Raw genomic sequence first — 27,944 nt, 5'->3', positions numbered from 1 at the left:
ATTAAGGTTTGAGGAAGATAAACAACATCTGATCGGATCTGATTCAAGTTTTGTTTTGCTTAATTGGTATTTTAAGTTGATACATGCACGTTACTGCAAATAGTTGAATAGCTGTAGGGATCTCAGGTTTCTGGGTTAAAGGTGCATTCTGACAGCGTGTCCTCAGAGGGAACCCTCTGTCTTCAGGCACCGACAGGCAGTGAAACAAGGTCAGCTCCATACTTCAGGGAGACGTAGTCACTCAGGCAACAGCACAGTGCAATCAGATGGTTCAGGGTAGAAAGAGATGAAGAAAACATCCAGTGCCTTGGTTGCATGTGCGACTTTTGGGACAATGCAAACCACACACAAGCCAAAAGCATGGTTTACACAAGACTTAATTTGTCTGTTGATTATAATTTAACAGGGTTGGTTTGTGTGACTCAGCAAGAACCTCACAGAGGATGATTTAAGATGTTAAAGAGAGGGCAGGTTCCTGAGTGTGTGCTTGTGCGTGTGTGTGCGTGTGCTTGTGTGTGTCTGTGTGTGTGTGTGTGTGTGTGTGTGTGTGTGTGTGTGTGTGTGTGTGGGCGCGCAGTGGGCGTGGAGAGGGAGATGGCTCCTTCCCTGAAGCCGTCGAGCTGCGCGCTCCTGTCATATGAGCCAAGTAAAGCGCACGGAGCCAAACATCCAATGGGTCAATCTCAGCGAATTTACGCACAGACTGGATTCTGTCTGCAGCCGGAGCTCGCGGACTGAGTGTGATACGCACCTGCTAGCGAAGAGTTACTTGGATAGTTTCATTTTTTCAACAACAACAACAACAACAAAAACCTAAAGAAACAGACGCGCGCAAAAAAAAAAAGAAAGAAAGACGCAGCAGCGATGTTTATCTCACGGAGAAATCACTGAGAGCCGCATCCTCCAGCGTCGCATCCAACCCTTCACCCTTCACCCTTCACCCACCACCCGCCGCAAAATGAGTTACAGGATGAATTCCGCGTTCGTAGCAGTGTTCCTTGCAGTGGTGAGTAGCCTCTTACATAATCAAAGTGAGTGTTAAATGTGTGCCATAAACTTTACTTGGGTAAATCCTGCCACGCTCTGCGGCGGCACCTGCGCAATTGCGCGTCCACACAGCCCGAGGAAGGGATGTGGGAGTTTGTGAGAAAAAAGTTTCCCCCCTTCAATCTGCACAAATCTCTTTTTTCTTTTTGGAATCGTGCCCACACATCTCTGTAAAGGTAAGTTTATTGCCCCCATTTTATTTTATGGCAGCTTACATTTCATGCATTTAATGGGATACTTTCTACAAGAGGTCTCAGAGATTGGTTAGTGTTAAAAGTGAGAGTCTCAGTCCTTGCACCTGTCCTGAGCGGATGTACACAGCAAGCCATTCAGGCTGTTACTCTATAGCTCCAGTTGCTGGATCTGTAGTTCCACCCGTCTCAGTTACATGTGGCTCTACAGACATCAGGACAATAACAATGTCACAGCGGCCGGTGTGGAGGAGCTCACCAATAAACTATCTGCTGAGTTTACTGGATTTTTTACCCCAAAAGTTTGTGAGACTCCAGAGAACCAAGCTGTGGCCGAGAAAGGAGCAGCAATCAGCAGCAGAGATCTTGAGCGAGTGGGTACATGAAATCTCTGCAGGGTCTCAGGAGGTCACAATTTCCCCCCCGACTTATCTCGGATTCCCTTGAGAACACGCAGGCCCATTAAGGAAATACACTTTCCCAGTTATGTCCATCTGACAGGACATGGTCAGTAAAGGCTGCAGGCTCGTCAAGGTCCTGGTTTTAGGAACAGGCTGCATCACTGATACATGACAGCTGCTCCCTCTGATGGGTATGCATCCTCTGCTGGCTCAGCACATGCAATATTGATACAGTGAGCCCCCCCCTCAACACACACACACACACACACACACACCGTTGTCCTCTCCCTTCACCTCACACTCACGTCCCTTCTTCTGCGTCTGTCTTTCTCTCCCTCTCACCTCATAAGACATGATGCGTCAGTGCAGTTTGTGGAAGACATTAGCAGTAATGTCATCGCCACCATGTGTTTCCACAGCGGTTCAAGATCCATGCCCGGATTTGAACTGGGCCCAGTTCGTTGGAAGGCAGAGGAACTCTAATGTCTTAACAAGCGCTGACAGCCGAGGTCCAGAGGTTAAGTGCCTCCAACTGAAAATTGAACGGAGCATTAGCAAGATTGGTTTGAGCTCAGAAGTTATTTCTCCAGATGCTTCTGCACATGCATTTGTGAGTGCTCGCTGCGTTGAGTGCGTGATCGGCGGCCGTCTTGCTGTAGCTTCAGGGACATCGGCTGACGAAAGTTGAAAAGTGCAACACACAAACTCCCATCTAAAACCCAATTACAGGAAACAAGTCGAGCTAAAACTTGCTAAGTGCTTCGCATCCTTTACTTTCACTCCACAAGCTGTTTGCTCAAATCCCATTGCCCTCTAATTCATCTGCATGCACATCTGAGCCGTGTGGATGAACTTTAATGTCAATGTTTAACATTTTCGGGCTGTGAGACCTTTCGGTGTTGCACCCACACCTGGAGCTAGAGTAGGGTCAAAGAGGAAATAAGCAAAAGGAGTTGGAGACGTTTCAAAAGTGTCAGTCAGATATTTTGGAACAGGTTTGTTCACATGTGAGGTTGTTTATGGGTTTGCGCAAACGTATGTGTGCCGATGGGTGTGTACAGTATATACGAGACAGGGAGAAGCAGGAGAGGGACGAGCGTGTGCACTGACTTGATTCACTACATTAATGCTCGTTACTAAAGGTGTGTGTGAGGTTAGAGGAAGACATGTGTGCAAAGCTTTGGTACAAGACCAGACATCCTGTGACGCTGAGGCTTGTCTGGTCTTATACTGCACAGTCACAGAAATGATCTTTTAAACATCTCTTCAGCTCGAGGTTACTTATGTAGATTTCCTTTGTTTCTGAAATTCAAAAGGTTCATATTTTATCTGACATGATGCATGAAACATTTCCACAAAGCCAAAAATGCTTTCTTGAACATAGACGGGATAAATATTTGAGTACCAGGAAATGGAAGGTGAATGGGCCGTGACACCATCCAGGGCAAGAGAGAAATGTGTGTTAGTGCACTCACATGCACACACACACACACACCCACACACACACACACACACACACACACACACACACACACACACACACACACACACACACACACACACACACACACACACACACACACACACACGTTATCTTCCAGCTGACTCAGAGGTGCCTGAGGGGACACTTGGTGTTTTGTAGACCCCCCCTCTTGTCAGCAGCATTCCACACACACCTGAACCCTGACGATTTTATGTTGAGCGTGTAACACGTTCACACTAACTCAAGTCTCAATAAACACATGTTTCCGGACACACACACACTCACGCTCTAACTGCGGCTCACATGTTGCTCATAAGTTTGTTTGAGGAAACTTTAAAATCCCATTCCTTACAGTTTTGATGAAGATCAGAGAGAAGATAGAGTTTTCTTTTACTTCCACACACTAAGAGAAGAACATCTTAACCTCATAAGTGACGTCTTAAATCACTCATCTATCTGGAACGAAGGAAAGTCAGACCTCATCTCTGGCTCGGTGTCAGAGGGTAATTGCTGCTTTTATCAAGGTTTGATTTGGAGATGAAGGTGTGAAGGAGATTAAAGGACGTGGCATGATAGAGATTTATAATAATGTTCAACTTTTAAGGCCACGCGAACTTTAAGGTCTCAGTCTGGAGTGTGTGAGTGTGTAGGAACTCTAACGCACGTACACTCGCGTGTGTACAGACACGCACAAACATCTTCACCTGTCATCGGCGAAGACAAAGCCCTCTGCAGGTTACAGTTTGAAGAATGCAGAGACAACGTAATCCAGCTTAACCTGGAGTTGCTGTGGGATTTTGTTTGCTTTTTTATGACTGCACCTGTGACTTAAAGACCTACGTAACAGTTCTTTATTAAAAAGACAATGTTACGACCTATGTTACTTCCATTATCCAGAATGTTTCGCCTTAATTGCATCACATCCACTTTACCGTCTTATCATATGACGAAGGAAAGACACACTGGTAGCCACTGGGATTTTATTCCTTTTACCATTTGTATTGGTCACTTGGATCACGATTATTCGCTTCCATAAAGTGAATAAAACTTGAATACGTAACCTCATCCATGAACGTGATTTGCATCAGGTAGATTTTCGTCAGCAATGGTGGTGAAGACAACAACTCCCATGATCCCACGCTGCTACATGACATCATGAAACTAGGTCTTTTGTTATTGTTTTAATTGAGAGACCCCTAGTGGCCAAAGTTACATATTGGATGTTTGAGATGTGGCTTTAACTTTGAAAAAAGAAAATGTATATATATGGTGCAGCTTTAGAATTACAGTTTTTCAAACTTTTTGGCTTGTGCTCCTTTCGGTCCCATGTGTCTGTGTGTGTGGAGAAACTCCGTCCTGGTTATTTTTCCTCCTAAGATTGATTTGAATACCTCTAGAGGCCTGATAAGAACGAGCTATTCGGGATTACACAAGAACAATTAACAACTTTGTCTCGATGAAATCTGCATTTTTGTTTTATCACATTAATCATCTCCCAACGGTTCAGATTTATCTTGCAGCCCCTTGCAGGGCCCCGACCCGGTGCTGGGAACCACTGGTGTGGTGGTTCCAAAAAAAATCTAAGTGGAAGCAGAACGATTAGAGCAGTGAGAAAGTGAACATGTTGGCTTCACGGAGTGTTTTTCATTTTGTCTTTCTTTCTAACGCTTTTTCTTGTGAAGCACTGGGTGTTTTTACGTCTGTCATTGTTTGAACTGCTCTCAATGCATAATGCCAACATTGCTTTGATTAGGACAATAAAGTTGAGCTCTCTAGACAATAATTAAAGTCATTCGTCTGTCTTGTTATGCACCAATAAACGTATGGATTGTGCTGAATGTGAATGTTTCTGTGCTCTCCCCACTTTGACTCATCTCTCTGCTGATCGACAGGTCGGGGCTCTGGCCAATAAACAGGATTGTTTGTCGGGCCAGTACACAACCAGCGGGGAATGCTGCATTCAGTGTCAGCCTGGAGAGGGTGTCGACAGTCCATGTGGAGTCTCGCAGACCGTGTGCGAGCCCTGCCTCGACAGTGAGTAACACACAAATTGTAATGACATTCATGCAGACGAACACAAAGGTACATGTGTGTACTTGAACGTCAGCGATGGTCACAAGCATTAATGGCAGACACATAAACACACACACACACACACACACACACACACATGCCATGTATTCACTGCTGTGGCTCCGGTGACCTGTGATTTAGTGTTTCCTTTGGCACAGAAATGTTTCACTGCTGCCACCATGACATTCTCTCTTTGTAAATTATGACCGCCTCAAACAAATCCTCAATTGTATTTACTCTTCCGGAAGAAGACACGTGCTTCAAGCGGAGTATTTGTAGACTGTTTGTACCACAGTAAGTATTCAGGGGTGTAAATTACAATCCAAACTCTCGTAGCTGGTCTATAAAGCAGTGAATAAATCTAACTATAATGATGATAGTCTTGTTTTATTACCCCATTAATAGTTTTGTAAGCTCTGCTACAGCTTTTCCTTTTGACCGGTAGTAGTGGTACAAAGCACTTCATCACTTTTACTTAGTTCTTTGCAGCAGAAATGAATATTAATTAAAAGGACAGAGACATGAACAAGACAAAGACCAATTTATTATTTGAATCGAACACAGGCAGATTGAATTGGGTGGAGTTTGCATGTTCTTCCCGTGTCTGCGTGGGTTTTGTCCGACCGCCCAAAGACATGCAGATATGGGGCGAGGTCGATTGGAGACTCTAAATTCCTGCACAACATCTCAACATCAGTTTGGGTCAAAGGTAAAGGTGACTTTTGTAGAATAACACTGGACGCACAAGCCTGACATTATAAAACATCCATGTGAGAGGCTACTAAACGTCAAGGAAAGATGATAATAAAGATGTAGAGGCTGATTCAGCCGCATGTTGGGAAGTCAGCTAGATGCCAGACTTGGCTGAGCTCCAGTGTTACTCCCCTGCTCGTGGCCCTTACCATGTAGGGAGAGAAGAGTGTCAGACCTAATGAGGACAGTGATGCTGAGACGATGCACAAGTGGGACCGTTTCCAGTTGTTGTCTTTACAGGAAAATAATGTATTGGAAGATATTCAGAGCAGGACTTGGATTAATAAACATGAGGTAGATATCTGCTTTCGTGCAGGGACACAACATTAACGTGTAGGTTTTTTTTGTAACTCTATCATATGAGTTCAAAGATCAACTTGAGCCTGCCGAAGCCAGGGTTGGTCCTGAGCCAGTTCGGTCTCTGTTCCCAGAGTTCTCCCTGCAGCCTGTAAGAAATCCCTGACTCTCCTGCGCCCGTGCCAGGAAGTAGTTGTAAACCTCCCCGGGTCAGTGAAGGATGGCAAACCGTGAGGCCCACAGTAAGAAAAATGATTCAGACTTCACAGGTCATGAGAGAAGTCACAGAGAATGTGGACTTGGAGAAGATAATTTATTTGTACAGTTGCGGCTCTTCTTTGGGATGATGTACACTCATGTGTCTCAGGTCAAGCGGTACATTTTCTTGCCTTGTATAAAATCATTAATACTCAGACCACTTATCATCCAACTTCATATTTTAGGCTTAAAATGACAGCTGTGGATTTTTGCTGCTCTCACGGTGCGAAGGTTCTTTCAGGGTGAAACGTTTTCACTCTGGCCGTGTTTGTTCTGCTCAGACGTGAACAAACACAGACAGTGACAGACTCTCAGAACTGTCAGGGGGCCAAACGGGCTCTTTAGTGACTGATGGAAAAAGCAGTAATGCAGAGCAGACAACTCTTCATCAGATAATACATCACAATAGTATTTTAGGAACACATCAAATATTGATTAGGTCTGTAATGCAGGCTGATAGAGCTCAACTGTGCAGATGTGTTTAAACAACATGTTCTGAAGCCTCGCGTCGCGTTTCCACACAGTTTTGCTGCGTGTCCGTAATTCCTTTTCATATTCATATATCAATAAATTGTTACGAATGCATTTCTTTAAGGATGGAGATTTCTGATTCAGGTTTATGTCAATTGTATATATATATTTTTTTCAATGTACATGGAGGAGTTTCTCAACACATCGGAGATCTCGGAAGTTGCCATAGGAACGAATACACTACTGATGGACTTGCATACGGATACTATGAGCCCCAACCTGTCCGTTAACCCTTCGCTTAAACCCACAAACACGAAACAGTAGCTTTTAGCTTAGATACCGTAACAAGGTCCGGCAAACTTTGGATTTCAAATTAAAGTGGTTTTCATCTTAATTCTTTGTCAATGTCTAATTCTATATTCAGCTCGTGAGAATATGCTAATTCGCAGCTTTAATCTCAATCTACAGCAGTTCCTATCATGTTTATAGCCGTCATGCACATATTTAATACTGTTATGGGTTTTTTTAAGTCTGGAAACACAAGAGTCAGCTGCTCACAACAATTTCCATCCACCCATCTATCTTCCACACCAACTATCCTTTGAGGGCCAGCACATCACAGGACCAACATTCACATCTACAATTGATTTAGATTCTTGTATATTTTCCAAGTAACCCTTCTGCACGTCTTTGGACTGTGAAAGGAACCGTAGAGTACCCGGAGAAAACCCACATGCAAGGCTGGGATTCAAACTGCACCACCCTCACTACATTTTATTTTTAGACTTATTGTTTTCCAACATCAACTCCCAAACATCATTAGGTCTTTGCGTGTGCATTGTTTAAAAGTGCATCGCCCACGGTTGATCACTTCAAATGTGCGAAAGCATCCATTTATAAGAAACAGTCCGTCTTTGTGCAGAGAGCTAACAGGGGCCCTGATGTGCTAAAAAAGACGTCAGCTGAAGCACACGGAGGAGTTGGTATGAATGAACAGATGAGTGGAGATGAAACAGAGCGAGTACAGCTGGATGGAAACAAGGAAAACTTCTCAGCCAGCAGCAAACATTCATTCTTCTTCATTCACACACACACACACACACACACAGTCATGTCTACATGACTTCAGAGGACATTACATTGACTTACACTAATTTCCAGAGATTTACTCTCACCTTAACTAGAGTTACTATTTCCCTAACCCTAACCCTAACCTAACCTAAACCTAAACTTAATACAAAACTAACCTAAGAACATTTCTTCACCTTAAGATTTCATGATTTACGTTATGGGGACTTTTATTCCCATAAGAAAGACAAGTCTCCATAATGTGTGGTCCCCAAGTTATACCTGAACCACACACACACACACACACACACATGTTTGCGCAGCTATCCTTAGGACCCATGAGGTCTACTGGTCTTGACAGGGTCAGGGTTGATACTGCAGTAGGTCCTAAAGAAATGAGTAAAACAAGTATACACACACACATGCACACACACCTCCCGGCAGAGCGGATAAACTCGTGAGTCCTTGTATGGGTGTTGAAAACAAAGCGAGGGATTGGATGTTGGACCAGAGGCGAAGCTCCTGTTATGATATGATATGTTGAGCTCGTAAAAGGCTGTCTGGTCCATGCCCCCCTCCCCCACCTCATCCACCCCCTGCCCCCCCATGCTGCAGGCTAGTGTTATTAATGTATTGACTTGCATTATTGATGCATGGCATTATGATAATGGCTCTGAGAGCATTCGTGGGGAGTGGGGGTGAGGGTAGTCTGAGTGTGTGTGTTGTCTGTTTGAAGGGAGGGAGGAGATAATGGGGTGAGGGCGGGGGGGTAACAGTATATGACCGGTCACTAACAGGCGAGTGAGGGACAACAGTGTCCGCGTCTGAAGACATAATTAAAGAAAAATGCGAAGCTCCCACGTTTGACGCCACCGGTCGAGGACAGATGGATTCGTCCTCTCAGATGACACAGTCTCTGATTTCTTTTCATTCGTCCATCTGTGTCTCCGTCTCCGCGTCTATCTCTCCCCATCTCTGTTTTAATCTCGGCATCGTCCGAGCGATCGCCTCGGTTGGTGGGCTGGTGACGCAGAGCAAAAACTTGATATGCTGCGAGACACTGAGCAGGAAAACAAAAGGTCTTACATGGAGACTGCATGCCAAGAACCCTGCAGTCTCCTGCCACACACACAGTTCAGCTTGGTTTTGTTTCATCTAGTTTAGTGTAGAGCTGAAATAAAAACAACAACTTTGAGATTAGGGTGACGATTTGAGCCATTTTCCAGCCAAATTCCCAGATCCTATGATTCCAGCTTCTCAAATGGAACTTATTTGCTTATTTTCTTTATCATCTATGATAATATATTGAATATCTTTAGGTTTGGATTATAGGTTGGAGAAAACAAGACATTAAAAGACCTTATCTTTTGCAATAAGGACATTTTTATAGGCATTTTTCTTTTTAATGACAGCCAGCTCAGAAAATAATCAACAGATATTGATTATTTAAGAGGATCTGGAAGACACGAGATCTGGAGCTCACAGCTGCAGTCAGAGCTTTCAATAAAGATTTGTTGACTTGAGTTTATTATAACCTGACAAAGAAAAGTGTAAAAGCCTCACAAGTAAGACGCCGGAGTGAGAGAACACTTCATATCTTGAGCAATTATGAATTATTAATAATTCATTTTTCGGTCAATCATCTAACTGATTGATTGTTTCTACTTAACATCACCTCAACTGAAAATAAATCAAACGTGTGCTGGAAAGAATTTGCTTGTCAACTATTTATATGATAAGGATTTTGAAGATGTGCTTTCACCTCCCTCTCTCTCTCTCTCTCTCACTCACTCACTCATGCACACGCACACACACACACACACACACACACACACACACACACACACACACACACACACACACACACACGCACACACACGAACACAGGCTGCTCTTACAAATGGCTCTGTTGCATAATTTAGTGTGTTTCCCAGTTCTCTATCCAGCTGAAATACAATTCCATAAAACATGCAATATTGATTACATCCTCTGCAGATATATCTGTCCTCAGAAATCTTGCAGGTATACAAATGATTCATGAAACATACATGATGCATGTAAATTTGTCATCGAAAGAATCCTTTAAAAACAGCTAAGAGATGAGCTGTTATGTTATAATGTTATAAGTCATTGTGCTAAAAAAGACATGTTGTTGTTGTTTGTGTATATTTTTAGTTGCACAAAATTCCACAAAATCATAAATATCAGTCCCCTAAATATGCCAGATGTTTTTCATCAAGATCCATGAATTATTCCCTGGTTAATCAGTTCAAATGCCCCCAAACGCCCTATCGCTCCAAATTGAAAAAGAAAAAATTATATATCCTGGATCCATGCCCTTAATCGATTCCTCTCCAAAATTTGATGGGGTCTTTCTTAGCCGTGTCCCATCCGTCCACCAAGTTTCGTGGTAATCTACCCAGTAGTTTTTGTGTAATGCTGCTAACTAAGAGGAAAAAAAACGATGATGAATACACCACCTCCTTGATGTAAGTAATAACCACGTCCTTCCTTCTTCTTTCAGGTGAAACTTTCTCAGAATACCTCAGTCACACAGACCAATGTGTTCCATGCATACAATGCACGGGTCTACTCCGCATGGAGACACCCTGCACAGACTCCAATGACGCCACCTGTGTGTGCAACTATGGCTACTACCTGAACATCTCGTCTGATCGGTGTGAGCCCTGCACCAAGTGTCCGGAGGGCAAGGGCATGCTGCTCAGTTGTGAGCAGGACCACGACACTTTGTGTGAGCCGTGCACCGGGGAAACGTACTCAGACCAGGAGAGCTCTCGAGAGCCCTGCATCCCCTGCACCACCTGTGATGATGAGGAGGTGTTAGAGACCTGCACATCTTTGACGGATACAGTTTGTCAAGGTAAGTTGATTAGCTAGCAGAGGGTAGAGGTAAAAAATAAAGTCATAGTTTATTTGCATGTACAGTAGCTGCCAAAATAAGGCCCTATATTTACATATGTAGCTGGTTTGTGCACCACGATGTTAGGCTTTGTGCAAACGTCTGAATGGACACCGCAGATCATAAAATGTATGTCCTGCGTTCGCAGTGGACAGAGACAGACAAGCTCCTGGCTTCATATTTACGAGCGTGGTATCGATCTTTTCAGCTAAAACTTGGCAAGAAAGGAAAGAAGTATATTTCTCTTTCTGACATTGTATTCTTCCTCTTTGAGGTGACAGCAGGAATCTCTGAGGTGGATTTGTCGAAGGCTTAGCAGATAAAACTAAATATATAATCTCAATGTTTTTTGGATAATTTTAGTGATCTCTCCATTATAAGTTACGTCAGTGGTTCTCAAATGGGGCTCTGCAGACTCCTGGAGGTCAGTGGCACACCACTATGGGGTCCACGAAATGTTTCCAGATTAATCCATTGTTATCATCATGTGTTGAGATGGTGAAATTTGTCTTAATATCTTTCTAAGACATTTCTCTTGTGTTGTTCTTTCACATAACTTAATAGAAGTGTAATTATACCAAGGGACATACTATAGATAGGATTATGAGGATCTCTGCATTATAAAGGTTACCAAGTCCAGAATGTCTAGCGCTGAGAACAAGACATGAACGAGGCCTTCATGAGGTTGTTCTACTCTTGGATAGAAAGAAAAGAATTTAATTCCTCATAAACCAACCAATTCTTTTAACAAGACAATTAATCCACTTGTTCAGAGATTTATTTTTCAGCTATTTAGCAAATGACTGTGGGATGACCCTATCAAAACAGTGGGCAAGTTTACCATGAACTTCTATGCAGAGCCATTAAAGCTGAATGACGGGGCGCATTGCCCAGGGTCATCATGGACTCATGGACATATTCACTGCTCAGCGCTTTATGGACAGAAGCCACGGTGGCCGTCCACATAATCGGACCATCTCAGCGTGACACTATACACATTGTTATCACAGGGATGAAGACCGAGCGAGGGAACTCAGGCTAAAGGGAATCGTTTGTGCCTCTCCCATGATCCCGTTGGGCCTGCGAGGGGTTTCTGTTCAGCCCATGGGTCTACTTGAAGGGACAAGTAATGAGTAAAACAGATTTGGGAAACCTATGTAGATTTTTCCATGATATACTGTGATTACTTATGTGTGTTGTCTTGGATCTGAACTTAAATTACACCAGGGGATTTGAGCTATTTTAAGGATCTTGTAGAAATCAATGAAAGTTGGCTGCTTATGCTCAGCAGACACTCTGCAGCCTAAATCTATATTTTAACCTCGAATTGTTCCCCAATTTTAGAATTTTTCACCCGATCAGCTGTGGTTTGATGTTCAGGTTTAGAGGCGTTGATGAGATTTGTCTCATGGATCTCTGGTATGTCAGAAAACGTTGGTTGGTTGGTTGGTTGTCTTGGAGTTGAGGTATTTCCATGATCCGATTTCCCACTTGACTGCCATCAAGGGATCCATCACACACTGTAGTGAACTTGTTTTAATATTATGTGGTTATGAAGTATTTTGTAGTCTTTATTGAAGCTGTACTGTGAAAAACTGGTGTGTGTGAATTCCCCACACTGTAAATTAACTAAATAGACTGTATTTAGCTTATATTGGGTTTTATCAACAACGTATTACAGTCATATTCACGTTCATACAGCATTTCTATATGCACTGCTTTTTTCAGCCATCAGGGGCGGAGTGCCCAAGGACACTTCGAAATGGGGGATCGAACCACTGACCTCTGGTTAGTTACCAATCACCACTCAGTCTTAATCATGACGTTTTATAGCATCAAATTTATAATAAAAACAGATTTACCAGGAAAAAAAGAACACTTGATAACAACTACCTTAAAAAACAGAAACCATCTCTGAGTCCATTTCTCCATCTTCTAACATTGAGGAGGTAGGATTTATGACCTGTACTGCAGCTAGCCACCAGGTGGCGATCAAGACACTTTGCCTTCACTTTTGGGAGCAGTCATGTCATCCATCTTCATATACAGTCTATGATAAGGAGCGACAAAACAAAAGAGGAAAACAGACTTGGATTATATAGTGTGAGCTAATGCAACAGACAACTTTAACTATATTAACAAATCTCAGTGTCTGCCCGGCGTTGAAAGAACCAGGAAAACCAGTTCTGATCATGTGATAACCAGAAATGGACACAACACGTATTGATGTTGCAGAGTGGTCCTCTTCCATTGAGGATGAGGCTTTAATGCATCTTGATTCAACTTGCGGCCTGAGAGAGAAGTGTGGTGGACGGAGGGATGATTCATCCATGATCAAGATATAAGGAACCAGAACTCCCAATAGGAAAACATCTTCTGGATAACTAATGCAGTATACCTCATAATTAATGTGAATTTGCTGTGTTTTCAGGCATGATGGCTCACAGTCATTGTGTATGGGCTTCATCATCATATATTGTTCCTCGCTCTAACTCAATCATGTGCTCTTTATTCCTAATGTAATCTCTTTACCGAAGCACAAGTGTTATCAGCGCATACAAATCTGTAGTGCTGCCAGACGTCCATATCCATTAGTGTTGTGGAGTCGGGCGACACAGGCCTGAAGGCTAAACACGCTCAGGAGGGTGGACGGACAGGGAGGAACACACAGGAGACCACTGCTCGTGAAAAGACGATTCGTAACATGAGACATCAGAGACGTATTTACACCGAAGATGGAGCGAAGGAGCTGAACATCACTTGGACTGTGGGTTATCTTTAGGGAAAACACTGGATTTGCTGTTTTATTTGAGTTGAGGCTCATGGGGAATTCTCCCTTGTAAGGATTTAGTCCTCCCTCTATGTGGCTCAGTTGATATCTGGAGTAAAATTCAATTTCCTCCCACACTTACGAAGAGACTAGTGGTTTGTTTTGGGCCTCACCAGCAAAAACTCACTCTCATGGTTAAAAAACTGTAATACTGACCAGACTTTGTTTGGCTAGAACCACTGAGTTGAGGCTCTAAAGGCAAGATGCTTATCTTGTGAAGTGTGATATGACTGCCACTCTTCTGAAGGCCGCAGAGGAAGGTCAGAGGTTGAAGGTCATTGGGGGGCGGGGCTTGTATGTGGAAGGGATCCTTTTTTTCGTGGAAGGTTCAGGCAATATTCCCCCTTTGTAGCTTGAAGTTTCAGGTGTGAGCCCTCAAGCTACAATGACTCCATGATCCTGTTCCTCCTTGAGATTGTACCCAGGGTTGACTGCACATATGTGGGCTGACCTACCACCCAAAGCCCTGGGTTTCTGGTTCTGTGGCAGCAGCGGCAACTGGTTGTGGTTTGCAGGAGACTTGCAAGTATATTAACCATGCACGTACATGCTGGGGTGATGATAAGTTCATGGCCTAATAGAGGAAGAAGCCAATTTCTGGAAACCTAGCACGTGTATTGCTTTTAATGTAGTCCACTTCTACGTATACTCACTTAGTCCAGCGATTGTGGAGCATACAGATCCCCTCTTTGTTGAATTCAGCATTTTGGACGTCCAGTAAGTCGTCCACAGCAACAATGGTGCCGAGCTCCGTCTTCATGTTGGGCCAAATCAGGTAGGGAGGTGTTTGATGAATCCACATTCCTAGATGGCAGATGGAAAATGGTACAAAGGCAGATTATGTTTTCAATTTTCTCAGCCGATGTTGACTGACTTGCAATATCCAGTTGCCCAAAACAGAAATACCTCAAAAGTTAAGAACTTTCTGCATTGGAGTTAGTTGAACTACAAGTGAATGTAACGAGAGCTCGTCTCCCTCTACCTCAGGCCACGCACATATCAATCAGCCCTCGTCGTTTAAAGGATTAGTTGAAAATGAGACTCAAACAACACACACACACACACACACACACACACACACACACACACACACACACACACACACACACACACACACACACACACACACACACACAAAGCTGTGTATGCAGACAGGCGGGATATTCCCACTCCTACACACGGATTTAGATAAACTAGATGACTTATTGAGCATTACAGGTCTGAGACAGCATATGGAAGCCTGAAGGTCAAATGGGTGGGTTAGAGAGGAAACAAGAGGGGAGGGGGAGGAGGCGGAGGGGGGGTTGGTTGATTGGGCCAAGTGCATTTGGTTATTGAATTGATAGGTGAGGAGGAGGAGGGAGCTGTTTCCTTCCTGAGTCGGGTTGACCTTAACGATTGACAGGCTGCCCTCCAGAAATCAGAAAGCGTAATCTGCTAACCAGCCCCATGTATGCTTGGCACTCAGGGCCAGAGCAGTTCAAGTAAATCCAGAAAGAAGGAGGGAGGAAGGTTAAACTGTGGAGGGATAGAGGGAGAAGATGGTAATGAATAAAAGGTGGAGGGCCTTTCTTTACTTCTACTCCACCATCTTGCTATGTCTTTTAACCTCACTGCATATCGTACGGCTTCAAATACGAATTGGTTGAAAACATAATCTCTGTCTTAATTTAGTTGTTCTTGAACCAAATTACTTCCCCAAATCCAATAAAGAGCAGAACATGCAGCATAACACGATAAAATAGTAGGACATGAACTGGCTTTTGTAAAGTAACATGTAACTCCACAAAGTATAAAATATTAGTTTACTGGAGATGCTAACGTTTGCAGGGTTTTTTCAGGTTTTTTCACACCACTCTGCAAACCCTTTGAATGCTGAGTATTTCTTTGATAAGAGCCCAGTGAACATACATGTAGCTTGAACACGCTTTCCAGTGCCTCATTATGGTTGCTCTGCTATGATTAGACTGTCCCTATATGTGGGCGGGCCTTAGCAGATGATCAGTCCCAGCAAGCGTTTGACAGACAGATAAAGAGCGGGAGACAAACGGCAAAATGCCAAACGACATTCCTGATTTCCTGTGTCCAAAGCATTACCACATCAATAGCTGTGAAGAATCCCCCAACCCCAAAGTGACTAAACAATTCACTGTCTTTGTGTGGCACAGTCACTCATTGTGTAGCTATAGCTTCATCTACACACATCTACTGACTTACATCTCCACTGACTTGGGCTGCAGTAGAGCCACAGTTGACCTTCCCTCTATAACTCTTTTCCTCCACACTCCACACAGTGTGAGCATTGTCACGACGACGGAAGCGTTAAAGTCGACTGTGTCTCCACCAAACAAGAATCGACCTCTTGTGGATGTGACTCGGCATCCTGAAGTTGTCCCGCCACCCCTCGGGAATTTGCCCCTGGAGGTTCAAGGGGACATTTTTGGAGGTGATTTGGCGTGAGTGAGACGTTCTGGTCCAAGGGTGACCACAACACTCGCGCTCTCACTCGTGCCGCTCATTCATTGCCAGGATATCGGCCCAGGGAGTCAGGGTTTAGGTCTTTGGGAGGATTTGTTGGGGAATTGTGTCTCTCCCAAGCCACGCCTTTGTCTCAGCGAGATATATCTTTGTATCTGTCATAACTGCCTAAAGCTGAATTACTACACTGTGGCATGAAAAGGGAATTTCATGGAATTTTGCATTGCATGATTTCTGTCACAGCGAAAGTCGGACTTGTGTTAATGATCCATATATACAGCCATTCATTAAACCCTTACAAGAAAGCAATGCCCAAACTTTAAACTACCACAATGACAAGCAAATCCAAAGCTGAATTGTACAACAGCAAATAAGCGACAATGAGAGTGGTGCACAGGAGGAGCAGCAGAGAAGACAGAGATGGAGAAAGCACGAGAGAGCGGAGGGAGGCAGATGCTGAGAACAAGGTCTGGTCGATAGAAGCGATGGAGTTTGCACTCTCGGGTTTCTCTGGTTGACCTCTACGAGTGCTGATCACATTCTGCCGCAGAACAGACACACACATACAGAGCGATGCAGGCGTGCACACACATGCATCCCATATAAATGCAACGACATACATAGGGGGTGTGTTTGCAGCACGTGGGCAGAAAAATGTGACAGTTTGTGTGATGGGAGGAACCGAGCCTGAGAAAGAGAGATGTCAAAACAAAAGATAACAGAAATGTCATCATGTTTGCGCTCGTTGTAACAACATAAATATTTCTAAAAAATTCACTGGTGACGGCATTTCAGGTTTTGTGGAGCAGGTCTTGGCAGCAGTCTCAGCCATGCTCAGGTGTAATGACATATTATAACAAGCTCGTGTCGTAAGCCCCTCCTCTCCTTTGGTTTCAATCCAGAGTCTATGGAGATGAAACGGCAGCAACAGCTGTTTGCAAGAAAGTGGTGGGAATGAGGAGTTTAACTCAGGTGTGGCTGCCGCAGTGTATCGCACACATACACACTTCAGACACAAATTGCACACACACACTCACAGAAATGACACAGAGGAGTATTTTCTATATAATTACTCCTGTGATGCTGACAAGTACATTTCCAGTCACAAGTTAATTATTAACAGACAAACCCAGAAGGAAAAATTCCAGTAAATTTTATAACAACTGAATAATGCTTAACAATAAATACAATAAATGGTTTGTTTGGAGGAGTCACAGTTGACTGAACCTATAATTTCGACAGCTGAGTGTCTTTTCTTATAATTTACTGAAAAGCTGTTGCCACATGTTGACCAGAAGAACATCAGGACGGCTTTTGCAAAAGATAAGATCAGACCACAGGAATTTTGTGGCCAATTTGAACCTCGAGAATCCGATGAGAAATCTGGTCTGTAACTTTCCTCTGTACCGATGTTCGGCCCGGATTATCTGGTGGTGTGAGCGGCTGCAGAGCCAATTCTTTAACCTCCTGAAATACCAACAGAACCATCTGGGCCTCCTCGATAATTATCGAACATGCTTTGGGATTTGAAATCAGGATGAATGCATCAGTACTTTCTGTGCAGAACGAATAAGAGAAACAAGGGCAAACAAGCCACAATTAAAATCTCTCCTCCAGTTCGCGCTGAAGAATAGACGCACCATGTTGAAGCATTGTTACCAATAGAGTGAATTGTCGCACTACACCAGTCTCCACTGTGTTTGTTTTGTTTGCACCCTCACATCAGAGAGGTGACGTGAGGTGGGGCCTCGCTCTCTCTGGAGTGATAATCTTATCTCCTGTAGTGTGTGATGTGGTGTTATTTTTTAAATCTTGCAGTGTGTGTATGTTTGAGATTAGGAGAAGAATATCTGCAAAGATTATCCTCTAGTGCGCGTTGCCACCTGATTTCAGGGAATTGTTGCCGAGCTAATCAGTAAAATGTCTTGACTCGCTCTCCGAGCATTGGCCCAGTAACCAGCTGTGTGCACTGGAAACAAGCTGAGCTCAGCAGGAGGCGGTCACTCCCCTCAGACCATCCAGCGAGTGGTTCAGTAAAGGCACTTAGGGCCCTGATTTAAGTGTTAAATATGGAGGGAGGGGGGAGGGAGAGCACAGTCATGATGCAGAGACGTGGGGAGTAAATGGACGGATGGTTAATGAACAAAGAGAATAAAAGACGTAACCAGGAAGGGCAGACAACCATCATCGTGTTTGCTTTTCAATGAAGGGGCTCGAAAAGAGAGAAATTCGCCATCCAATCCGAACTGATTGACAGAAACTGAAATGACAGGTTGTGAGCGAGCAGAAGCACAAAGAGAAGCAGAACGGATAGACAGTGGATTGAAGGATACAAAGATGGGGAGGGGGCATTTGTACCGGACAAAGACGAGCTCTGTCAATGAATGGTGTCTGATTTCGAGTGTGTTTGTGTTGATGGGGGGGGGGTTCGGACATTCAGCATTCAGGGAGAGACAGACAAGCCACAGTGGTGATGAAGATGATGATGAGGGTGTGTATGTGTGTGTCTGTGTTTGACCATGGGAGGATAGTGAAGAGGAAGGAAAGGAATTCGATATCTTCCAGACCATCATAAGCAGCCACTTAGTTTTTATTTTGTGTTTTTTGGGCATTTGGTTCATAGATATTAGCCTAATACATCACACTGAGTGGGTTATGATAGTAGCCACTAAAGTCAAGCGGGGATATGCAGAGGTCTGGTCATGCTTATTTCTTTCTAACTCCATACTTTTTCACATTTATAGTATTTGGGCCAAGCTGACACCGACTCTTGTGAGAATTATCAGATTTATCTTCCCCAAAATGCTTTATGCAAGTTGGTTCACATATGCAATTGTATGGAGTTCCCCGTAGCAAGAGTTTAGCTTGGTTTCCATTGTAAACAATTCAAATTAATGTTTCCATTCGCTACTATGCTGCAAATATTAGGACTTGATGATACTAATTCTCTCGATGAGTGTCTTTAAACTCTTGTAGAAGAAGAGGAACAGGAGCAGTACAACAAAGTGACCTAATTACCTCTGTTCACCTCGGTCCTTTTGTCTGTTGATTGGTTTGCTTGTAGGCAAGATTACACAAGTACTACTGGACGGATTACAAAGAAAAGTGATGTGATGAGTGTGTGTGATTTGGTTTAGATCCAAATAAAAATCAGGATCTAGTCAATTTAGATGTGGTTTCACAAAGGGACTGTTGGCTGAGGTACAGTATGTGCTGAACTATGTGCGGTGAACCACTGAACCTCTTGGCAAAGTGAACCCAGAAGCAGGAAGCTTCACTAACCTGGCAGTGAAAAGATGATGCTGGCGAAGGACCAATGCAAACAAACCAGCAGCAACACAATCAGACAGTTTTGACAGTTGTGAAATGTTAATACTGATAAACCTGAAATTAAATTGGCAGAGAAAAGTAAACAATCCTGTGAGCCAAAGAGGTTCCTGTAAGGCCTCGGCGCGACAGGACACCGCCGCCATTTAAAGACAAAGTATTTCAGAAAAAAAATCAATGCTTTTACATGTTAATGATTAAGGATGATGGACGTCTACCACTTTAAATTAAGAGGATGCTCTGTATATTGGTGCTGCCATAAAATACTTCTCACATCCTCTTTGAGAAACGGCCCACAGCTGCTACGTGCATCCATCTAAATCAGCTCTCTGTAAAAAAATGTTTTTGGCCTCATTAGTGAAAAATGGCCACCTTGCACTCAACGGCTCTCCCGAGGTTTTTTTAGAGGCCTTAGAAGCCAACGGGATGATTTCCTGTTGATGATGTGAGTAACTGTAAGTAAGTGACAGGCGAGGATAGGTTTCCACATCCGCGGTGAGCAGCAAACAGGTCCGCTTAGCTTTAATGGCTGCAGGAAAGTGGGCAGGACTGGATGGACCAACTTGCTTTTATCCTCGTTCATGGCTCCCTTGGGGACGAGGGGAAATGACCAAGTGATGTGGGATGTAATGTTTGTGTGGGTATGCTTGTTCTGTGTGTTTGGGGCATTAGAGGTATTTATGGCTACAGTGGCTACGGTAGATAGAAGCAGGGATAGGAGCTTGAAGATCTACTGTATCTGTCCTAAGCTGATCTTACAAATGAACGCTGGAAAAGTGGGTCCGGACATTACAGACATTCTCCAAACGTTTTCAGAAAATGTCAGATAACTGTCTGGACTTGAGATTCTGAAAGCAGCTTTAGTATCATATGTACGGCTATATTTTTTATTTTCCATCTTTTTTAGAAATTAAAAAAAACATGCTAGCTAACAAAAATACCCGCAGGTCAAGATATTTCCAACAGGAGTTGGTGGAGACCAAAGCGGTGGTAAAAATCAAGTGAATATTTGAAGTTACATTCAATAGATTGTTGAAACATGGTTATAAATAAATGCTAACTTGGCTCCTTATCTGTTGAATGCATACATAGAAACTATTTGCTACGAATTTTGTATTGTGTTTACAGCTTGTTTCTACTGCCCTCAAGTGGCCAAAACCACTGCAAATGTCTCTTAATAAAGTAAATATCTGTTATTGCAGTACTGCTTTGTTTTCACACTTGAATAATCTATTTCCCCCATATGAATATTTTTCCTTCACAGTTCCATACCCTTCATTTTCCCCGACCCCCTTTTCCCCCACGCCCCCCTATGACATCTTTATGCCGGATGAGCCTCCACCAGAGGGCTCGACCGACAGGACCACCACCACCACGAACGGTGATTCCCAGAAGCGTCTCTACCAGGGTCTGAACGACAAACTCATCCCCATCTACTGCTCCATTCTGGCAGCTGTTGTGGTCGGACTTGTGGCCTTCATCATATTTAAGAGGTGAGGACAGAAAAAGATATGTTGCATCCTGGTGTCTGACCATCTCCCCTAAAGAAGTGACCTGAAACAGCAAAGTCTTCTCTTCTGTTTTCAGTTTTAGAAAACGTTGGAATCTTTGATTCATCTGTTCTGGAAGCTTGTGCAAAATCCATTCCTCAGAGGCTTTGTTCAGCAACCTTCATTTTTCTTTGGCAAATGACATTGAGCGGAACCAAATAGTTGCAGTTTTCTTTCTCTGTCCCTCCCCGTCTGCTGATCTGCACTGCTCACTGTCCGTCAGAAACAAACATTTGAAATCCAGCCGTTGAAGGGAAGAGAAAGGGGATGTTGCACTCATTACAACTTCGTACGGACAACAAAACCCAATCTGATATTGAATTTCCGCAGTTTCATATTTAATGAAATCATCTGCTGCTTTCCTGGATGAGAGTGCACTGTCGCTCTGTGGGTCACAATACGGTCCCTCTAGTCTCTTTTTTCACATTTAGAGCCCATAGTCATGTTTCCTACACAGACGACTCACGGTCAACTGCTTAAATATTGAATGTGCAATATGTTTATTCGAGCGTGTTGTGTTGCACGCTTGTGCATTAAAACTCCAAGAGAGACAGATCAGAACACAGGAGGACGAGCACTGACACTGAGAGCAGAGTTTGAACCATTTAACTTCAACTGCATCTCTCAGTATCTTTGAATATCCTCAGTTTATGAAGTGTGAAGAGGAGGCTGATGATAACGCTGGATAATCCAAAGCTAGTCTGGATCCCTGTGTTCGAAGCTACAGACAAAATAGGCACTTAGGTACTAAACTTACAGAGCTGCTGTGTATTTACAGTATTAGGTTGGTGCAGCTGGATGAACTGTTGTTTTGATGAAACTCATCTCTTGTCCTAAAGATTCCCACAAGTGTCAAACCAAGTGATTTCCCTGCTTGTTTTTTCTGCTGCATTGAGATGATCTCCTCCTCTGACTCATCTTCATTCAGGTGGAACAGCTGCAAGCAGAACAAGCAAGGAGCCAACAACTGCACAGCCAACCAGAACCAGACGCCGTCGCCCGAGGGGGAGAAGCTGCACAGCGACAGCGGCATTTCTGTTGACACCCAAAGTCTGCAGGAGCAGCAGGGTCAGACTCAGGCACAGACAGGTGACACACTTACACCTGTACCTGCACAGTGGCTACTCCCTGTGGTGCCAAGAAATACAATCACTATCATTTATCAAACTGTGCTACTGAAAATGGGTGTGAGCACATTTCAGCACTAAAGCCAGTGTTTATCTGGGGTTGGATTCCTCTGGTAATGAGTTTTCTTCTAATCCACATATAAATCTGATTGATGGCACACCTGAAGTTTGGGTTTCGGTGAATGTGAACAAAGTGTCGGCTGCACCTTAAACTGTCCCACCGGGTCAAAGAAAGAGTTTTCCCTCAGGAATGAGCCATCTGGTGGATTCACCAGCTCCACCTAGAACACCACCTTTCAGACTTACTGTAGCAAATCAGCAAACAAGGATTACAACACTGACAGAGCTATAATGTTTGTTTTTATTTGACAGCTCGTTTCCAGGAATTTCCAGTCCTGTCCTGACAAACAAGTTTGAGAGAATTCAGTTTTAAAACACAAAGATAAGATGGTAAAAGAAGGAAAACAAAGTTGTGAAAGAAGCAGAAAGAGAAACATTCAGACAGAAGGTTTCTGTCCATTCTTGTAAAGTTGTCCTCTGTGGGATGTGAGATATTTATAGTGCTGAATAATTGTTGCTGTTGACCAGACAATCAGACAGTGGAGCCAGAGCTAAAAAGCCTTTTACTCCTATTTTCTAAAACGATTAGTGAATGGAACTTGTCAAAGCGGAGAGAATATCCAGTGCTTCTCGTATTTGTCCAGACAAACCACAGTTGCTGCTGCAGGAAACTCCATCACTTCCTTTTAATAGTTTTTACAGCCAGTTGAGAAGCTCACAAACAGGATGTGAGTTGGGTTCGGAAGGTGGTATCTTTGGCAGTCATGAGCTGTTTCCAGACATGTTCTCTCATAAACTCGCATATGAAGAATGCAACAGGAGACTCTCCGGGTCGGATGCGTTCACAACAACAGGAACTCTGGGAAGTTTCAGGAGATTATCCACAGTTCAGTGCATGTCTGAAAGCACAAAGCAGAACAATGTGGTCATTTGTCAGTTCATTCAATTATTAGAATTATTTATTTGTGAAGGTTGTACAGATTTTCTTCAAACATAAATGTAATCGGTTATTCAGCATTATCTCAACATCAGGAGAAGCTCGGTGTAATGTAAAGAAATCCTAGAGTTCAAACAATGAGCCAACTTGTTCTTTTTCCCTCTGCAGTCATCACCATGGACGAGGAGCCTTGTTTGCTCCTTCCTCTTCACACCAGAGAGAAAGTGGAGAAGCTGCTGTTCAGGGGCAGTGAAGGGGACAACTGCGACCACATGGAAGACAGCGACTGGTGCAACCTGGCGGGCCTCCTGGGATACGAGGAGGAGCGGATTGCGACCTTCCGGCAGGAAGAGCATCCCGTCCGCGCGCTCCTGTCTGACTGGGCGAGCAAGGACTGCGCCAGCATCGACTCGCTGTGCACTGCACTGCGGAAGATCAACCGTGACGACATCGCCCAGAGTCTGCTGCTCAGCCCGAGCGCGCCGAAGCCAACCGCCACTTCAGTGGTGTGATTTACAGAGAGCAAACCACCTGGACCTTAACAGTAATACTCCTCCTTCCTCAATCCAGATAAATCAAGCTACAACCACTTTCAGTTCCTCCCTCACTAAGATGCTGTGATTGCAGGTGTCATGTGTAGTGCAGTGTTAGGACGCCACGAACCAGACAAATTAATATCAATATACTGAGTCAAGTGAATGAAAAAGACACAGAAAACTCTTCTCTTAACTATCAGGATGTGCCTGTAATCGGTCCTTGTCACATGTTTTTAAAATCCACACAATGCAAAACCATTGATGATGAAGGTGGATCATTAGTAATCATTCCATTGTGAGCCTGGAACAGCCACCTGCCTTTCTTCTCTATTTCACATCCAGCTGAAGGTTTCACTCACTTTAGCCACGGAGCAGCACTCGCCTTAGAATGTACGTTAGTGTGGATAATCATCCATCTTCTTCACTGTCAAACAAGAATAATCCGCTCGGCCCTTAATTACAGCCTTCATACGCCAGTGTTGTCGCTCTAAATGCTACCTTTCAAATCTACGCCACCAAAGAGGAGTAAACGTCTCCAGACGCTACCTGACAAGCGACATTGCTGACATGCCGTGTAAGGCGTTTTGAATTTAAGTTGACAAGTGGCTTGTGTCTGCAGCTGGGACCGGATGAGGCCTGCATACCGCGGAGGATCTGGATCTTTGCAAACATGACAATCTGAGGAAAGATGCTTGGACGCTTTTCAAATGAGCCTGTTCTTCGAACGAAAGCCAACTTCTGCTACGTGCGCTGACTTTGAAATACTTGTGTTAGATTTAAGACATGGAGGGGCAGCACATGTGGGATTCATCTCAACTTTGGCTTAAGTGATTTCTGCAGACTGTTATATAAGAGCTGCCGGCTGGACTCTGCCAACCAGGTGGTCTGTGGGGCAGGTCACAGACGGAGGCAACATGAGACTCCAGTGATCAGGCCTATCCGCTTAACACAGGAGCACCCCCCACCCACCCACAGACTCCCTCATGCTGACTCAGAAATGGGAAGGACGTGGTAAAAAAGTTACCCAACAACAACCATGTAAACTGTAAATAAGAGGACACACCAAATAGATTCTGTGTATACATACAAGTACACACATTAGACCCACAATATGTAGCCACGCATGCATGTACTATACAAACAAACGGACCATGTATGTATCTCCATTCTTATCTAATCTAGAAAACTCAGAAAACTCCACATCCTGCCATATACTGCATCGAGGGGACCATACACTGTTTAATCTCACTACTAATAGAACATATAAGGTAACTCCGTGTCTTCACAATATGTTTAAAAACCATATAATTTGCGGTGTGCACTAAAGACGGTGAAATGCGACGCTAACGGTAAACAGCATGCAGAAACTATAGCAACTAGCGCACAAATTCAAAGACAAAACAATGGCACACGGTGACAAAATCCAGGGTTTTCTATCCTTTTCACTTCATTTCTCAGGGTTATCTCGAACGATTGTGTGCCATCGATGTCACACTTAATATGTTTGCCTTCTGTAGCTAACTGAGCGATTTCATTATTGTTCAAGAGGAGACAGTGATTATCCAAAGCAGTGATCCTTGCGACTGACAATCCTTCAAAACAGGTGAATAAGAGACGGAGGAAAGAAAAGAAGAGGAAGGGGCGTCTTGTTTCCTCATTGTTCGCATCAACGGCCTCTGGATAAAAGACATAAGTCACAGGATGTGGTGTGAATTCCCAGTGAGGGAAAACGTTCGGATGACTTAAACGTAAAAGGTCCAAACCCAGGAATCTGCATTTGCATTATTCATACATGTGATTTTTACTTTGTGTTGTGTTGCACTTATTTTGCTTCGAATTTGTCAAAGCACACTTCAACAAATCTCTTTATCGTGCTGCCAAACCCTCGGACCCACTTTTTGTTTCACTTTCTGTTCTGGGGAAGATGTGAAGGAGTCAAACCGCGTTAAACTCACCTATATCTCCGACTTTCTGTTACTCACAGGTACAAATTGTAACTAACCACTCACATACAGAGCGTCATGTCATAGTGTTACTTTAAATGAAGGTATTCTCACTTGTATTTTAATTCCCAAATAACACATGTAAATGGTATTATGTTTCTCTTATATTGTCCTAGATTGTAGCACTTAAATGTGTAATTATGTCTGTTTTGCATCACAAGTGCCTGGGAACTATTTCAGGTGTCCGCTGATGTACATTTGTTTTTGTATGTGTACTTTCTTCATTTGTTTTTTAAACTTGTAAATAACATGTCATTTTCAAGTTTTTATTTCACCTAAAGCCTAGGGGGCGCCACTGTACAATATGTGAATGGGACTTTGTTACGATATCTGTCCTGGTTTAAAAAGAAGGGCAAAGGGAAGGGAGGTACCTGTGTGAGGTATGTCGTGCAATTAACAAACTATCTACCAGGAGGTGTATTAAGGTCCTGGGGACTGGTAATGAATATTAAAATACCTTTAAGTACAATCAGAAATGGAAATGCTCTAATCTCTCCTTTTGTAAAACTCACTTTTTCAGTCTGAGAACTTTATTGACACCTCTGTAGGTTAAAAGAAGCTATTGCAAGAATCTTAGCTTAGCATAAAGACGGTAAAAAGCTAAATCTACCACCTCTAAGGGCTCATCATAAGATTCGGACATGGACGGAGCATTAGTTTCGTCCATATTTTCTGAAATCTGACGGATACATGACGCAATTAAAAGGCGACCGACGTAAGAAAAGGAGCAGTACCACCGGAAATCATGGGGGGGCAGTGTAACCAATAGTTCAAGTAAGACGACCAGGACTCAGGAAAGAGATATCAACAATGGTGGAGAATTTCCCCCCCCAGCAAGATTTGAAGTTTCTAATCTGTGAGGTAAAGCTCTTTGTTTTGGACCTGATCTAATTCTGTGATTAAATCAAAATGTTACACTTATTATGATTTTTCCCTGATATGTTTGTTAATTATTGGCCTTCGTCGACAGCAGGAGAGAAAAGAGTCACTGACGGGTCAGTTAAGCCAAGAAAATTATTTGTATCAACTTAAAAACGAGCTTCTCTGAGTCTCTCTTCTCAAAAACTGGGAATTAAGAGCAGTTTTTGTTTACTTTTACAGATATTGAATGACCAGAAATTTTATTTCCTGTACAACGAACCGAGCTGAAGGTGAACATGTGACATCATTGCACTTGACAGTAACAAAGTAATCCTGCAGATGGTGGTGGGAGGTTGAAGAGGGAGAAATAAAAGACTGTGTTTGGAAGATTCATTGTTTTGAACCCTGGTAATGTAGCTCATAGTGACAAAGACTGACACCAGGACTGAATTGTACAGATGTGAGAAATACTGAATGTTCCCTGTATACTAATGACATATACTGTGCTATACTTAATGTGAATTTGCAGCATTCCTACAGCAGACGAGCAGTAAAACCACTAATAAAGCTCTTAAATCCACTTATGCTCTGTATTGATCCGACAATGTCAACACACAAACCAAAGAGTGCACGGATCCATAGGGACATTCAGTAAGCATAGTCGTAACACACACACACACACACAGGATAAATTACAGATTATGAAATGATATAAATACTCTCATTCAAATTCAATTAAGGCCATTTTGTGAAATGTTATTTCATTTTTCATTTTTGCTGGAGTCCTTTCTGTTGCTCTAACTGGAAGGAAATAAAAAGAGAAATTATGAAAAGGGATATCATGAAGCAAACTTTAAAAAAAGGTCAATCAAAAATAAAACAAAAATCTATAATGAGACTGAAATGAACTACAATAAAAACTTTTGAAATAACATTTTATTGTAACACATGGAGTTTGAATAATATCGCAACATATTTCCCCATTTATTATTTATTTATTCAGACATTTACACACGTTTTTCATGGATTATTTATTTGGAAATGATCTATTCCATTATTATTTGATATCGTCGCTCCATGGCTCCATACGGTTTCTTTAGTATTTCGCCTTAAGCGAGGACAAAATCCTTCTGTCACCCAACCTGAGCCAAATGAGACAGACTGATCACTGGAGGCTTCACCGGTCACAACACAAGGAACAATGAGGGACTCTTACAGGAGGTCGACCTGTTCTTCACTGGTTTCCTCAATCTGCATGAAATATGGAGACGTG

General features: G+C 43.2%; 1 protein-coding gene across 1 annotated transcript; it reads left to right on the top strand.

Annotated features, from left to right (window-relative positions):
- The first annotated feature begins 601 nt into the window (after positions 1-601).
- ngfrb (nerve growth factor receptor b) lies at positions 602-27,251 on the top strand. Its single transcript, XM_035146211.2, has 6 exons — positions 602-1,006; positions 5,015-5,156; positions 10,567-10,923; positions 20,862-21,090; positions 22,076-22,236; positions 23,440-27,251. Exons 1-6 carry the CDS (start codon positions 959-961, stop codon positions 23,781-23,783), a joined length of 1,281 nt encoding a protein of 426 aa, XP_035002102.2. The 5' UTR covers positions 602-958; the 3' UTR covers positions 23,784-27,251.
- Positions 27,252-27,944: the final 693 nt, after the last annotated feature.

The sequence above is a fragment of the Hippoglossus stenolepis genome, chromosome 21, assembly GCF_022539355.2.
Source record: "Hippoglossus stenolepis isolate QCI-W04-F060 chromosome 21, HSTE1.2, whole genome shotgun sequence".
NCBI lineage: Eukaryota > Metazoa > Chordata > Actinopteri > Pleuronectiformes > Pleuronectidae > Hippoglossus > Hippoglossus stenolepis.
This window is presented reverse-complemented; position numbering and strand designations above follow the sequence as displayed.

What these genes read in the sequence shown, in the direction of transcription:
- ngfrb (XM_035146211.2), top strand. Translation starts at nt 959, where the DNA reads ATGAGTTACAGGATGAATTCCGCGTTCGTAGCAGTGTTCCTTGCAGTG. An exon ending in GTGCGAGCCCTGCCTCGACA is followed by an intron (nt 5,157 to 10,566) that starts GTGAGTAACACA and finishes TTCTTCTTTCAG; the next exon opens with GTGAAACTTTCTCAGAATAC. An exon ending in GCCTTCATCATATTTAAGAG is followed by an intron (nt 21,091 to 22,075) that starts GTGAGGACAGAA and finishes ATCTTCATTCAG; the next exon opens with GTGGAACAGCTGCAAGCAGA.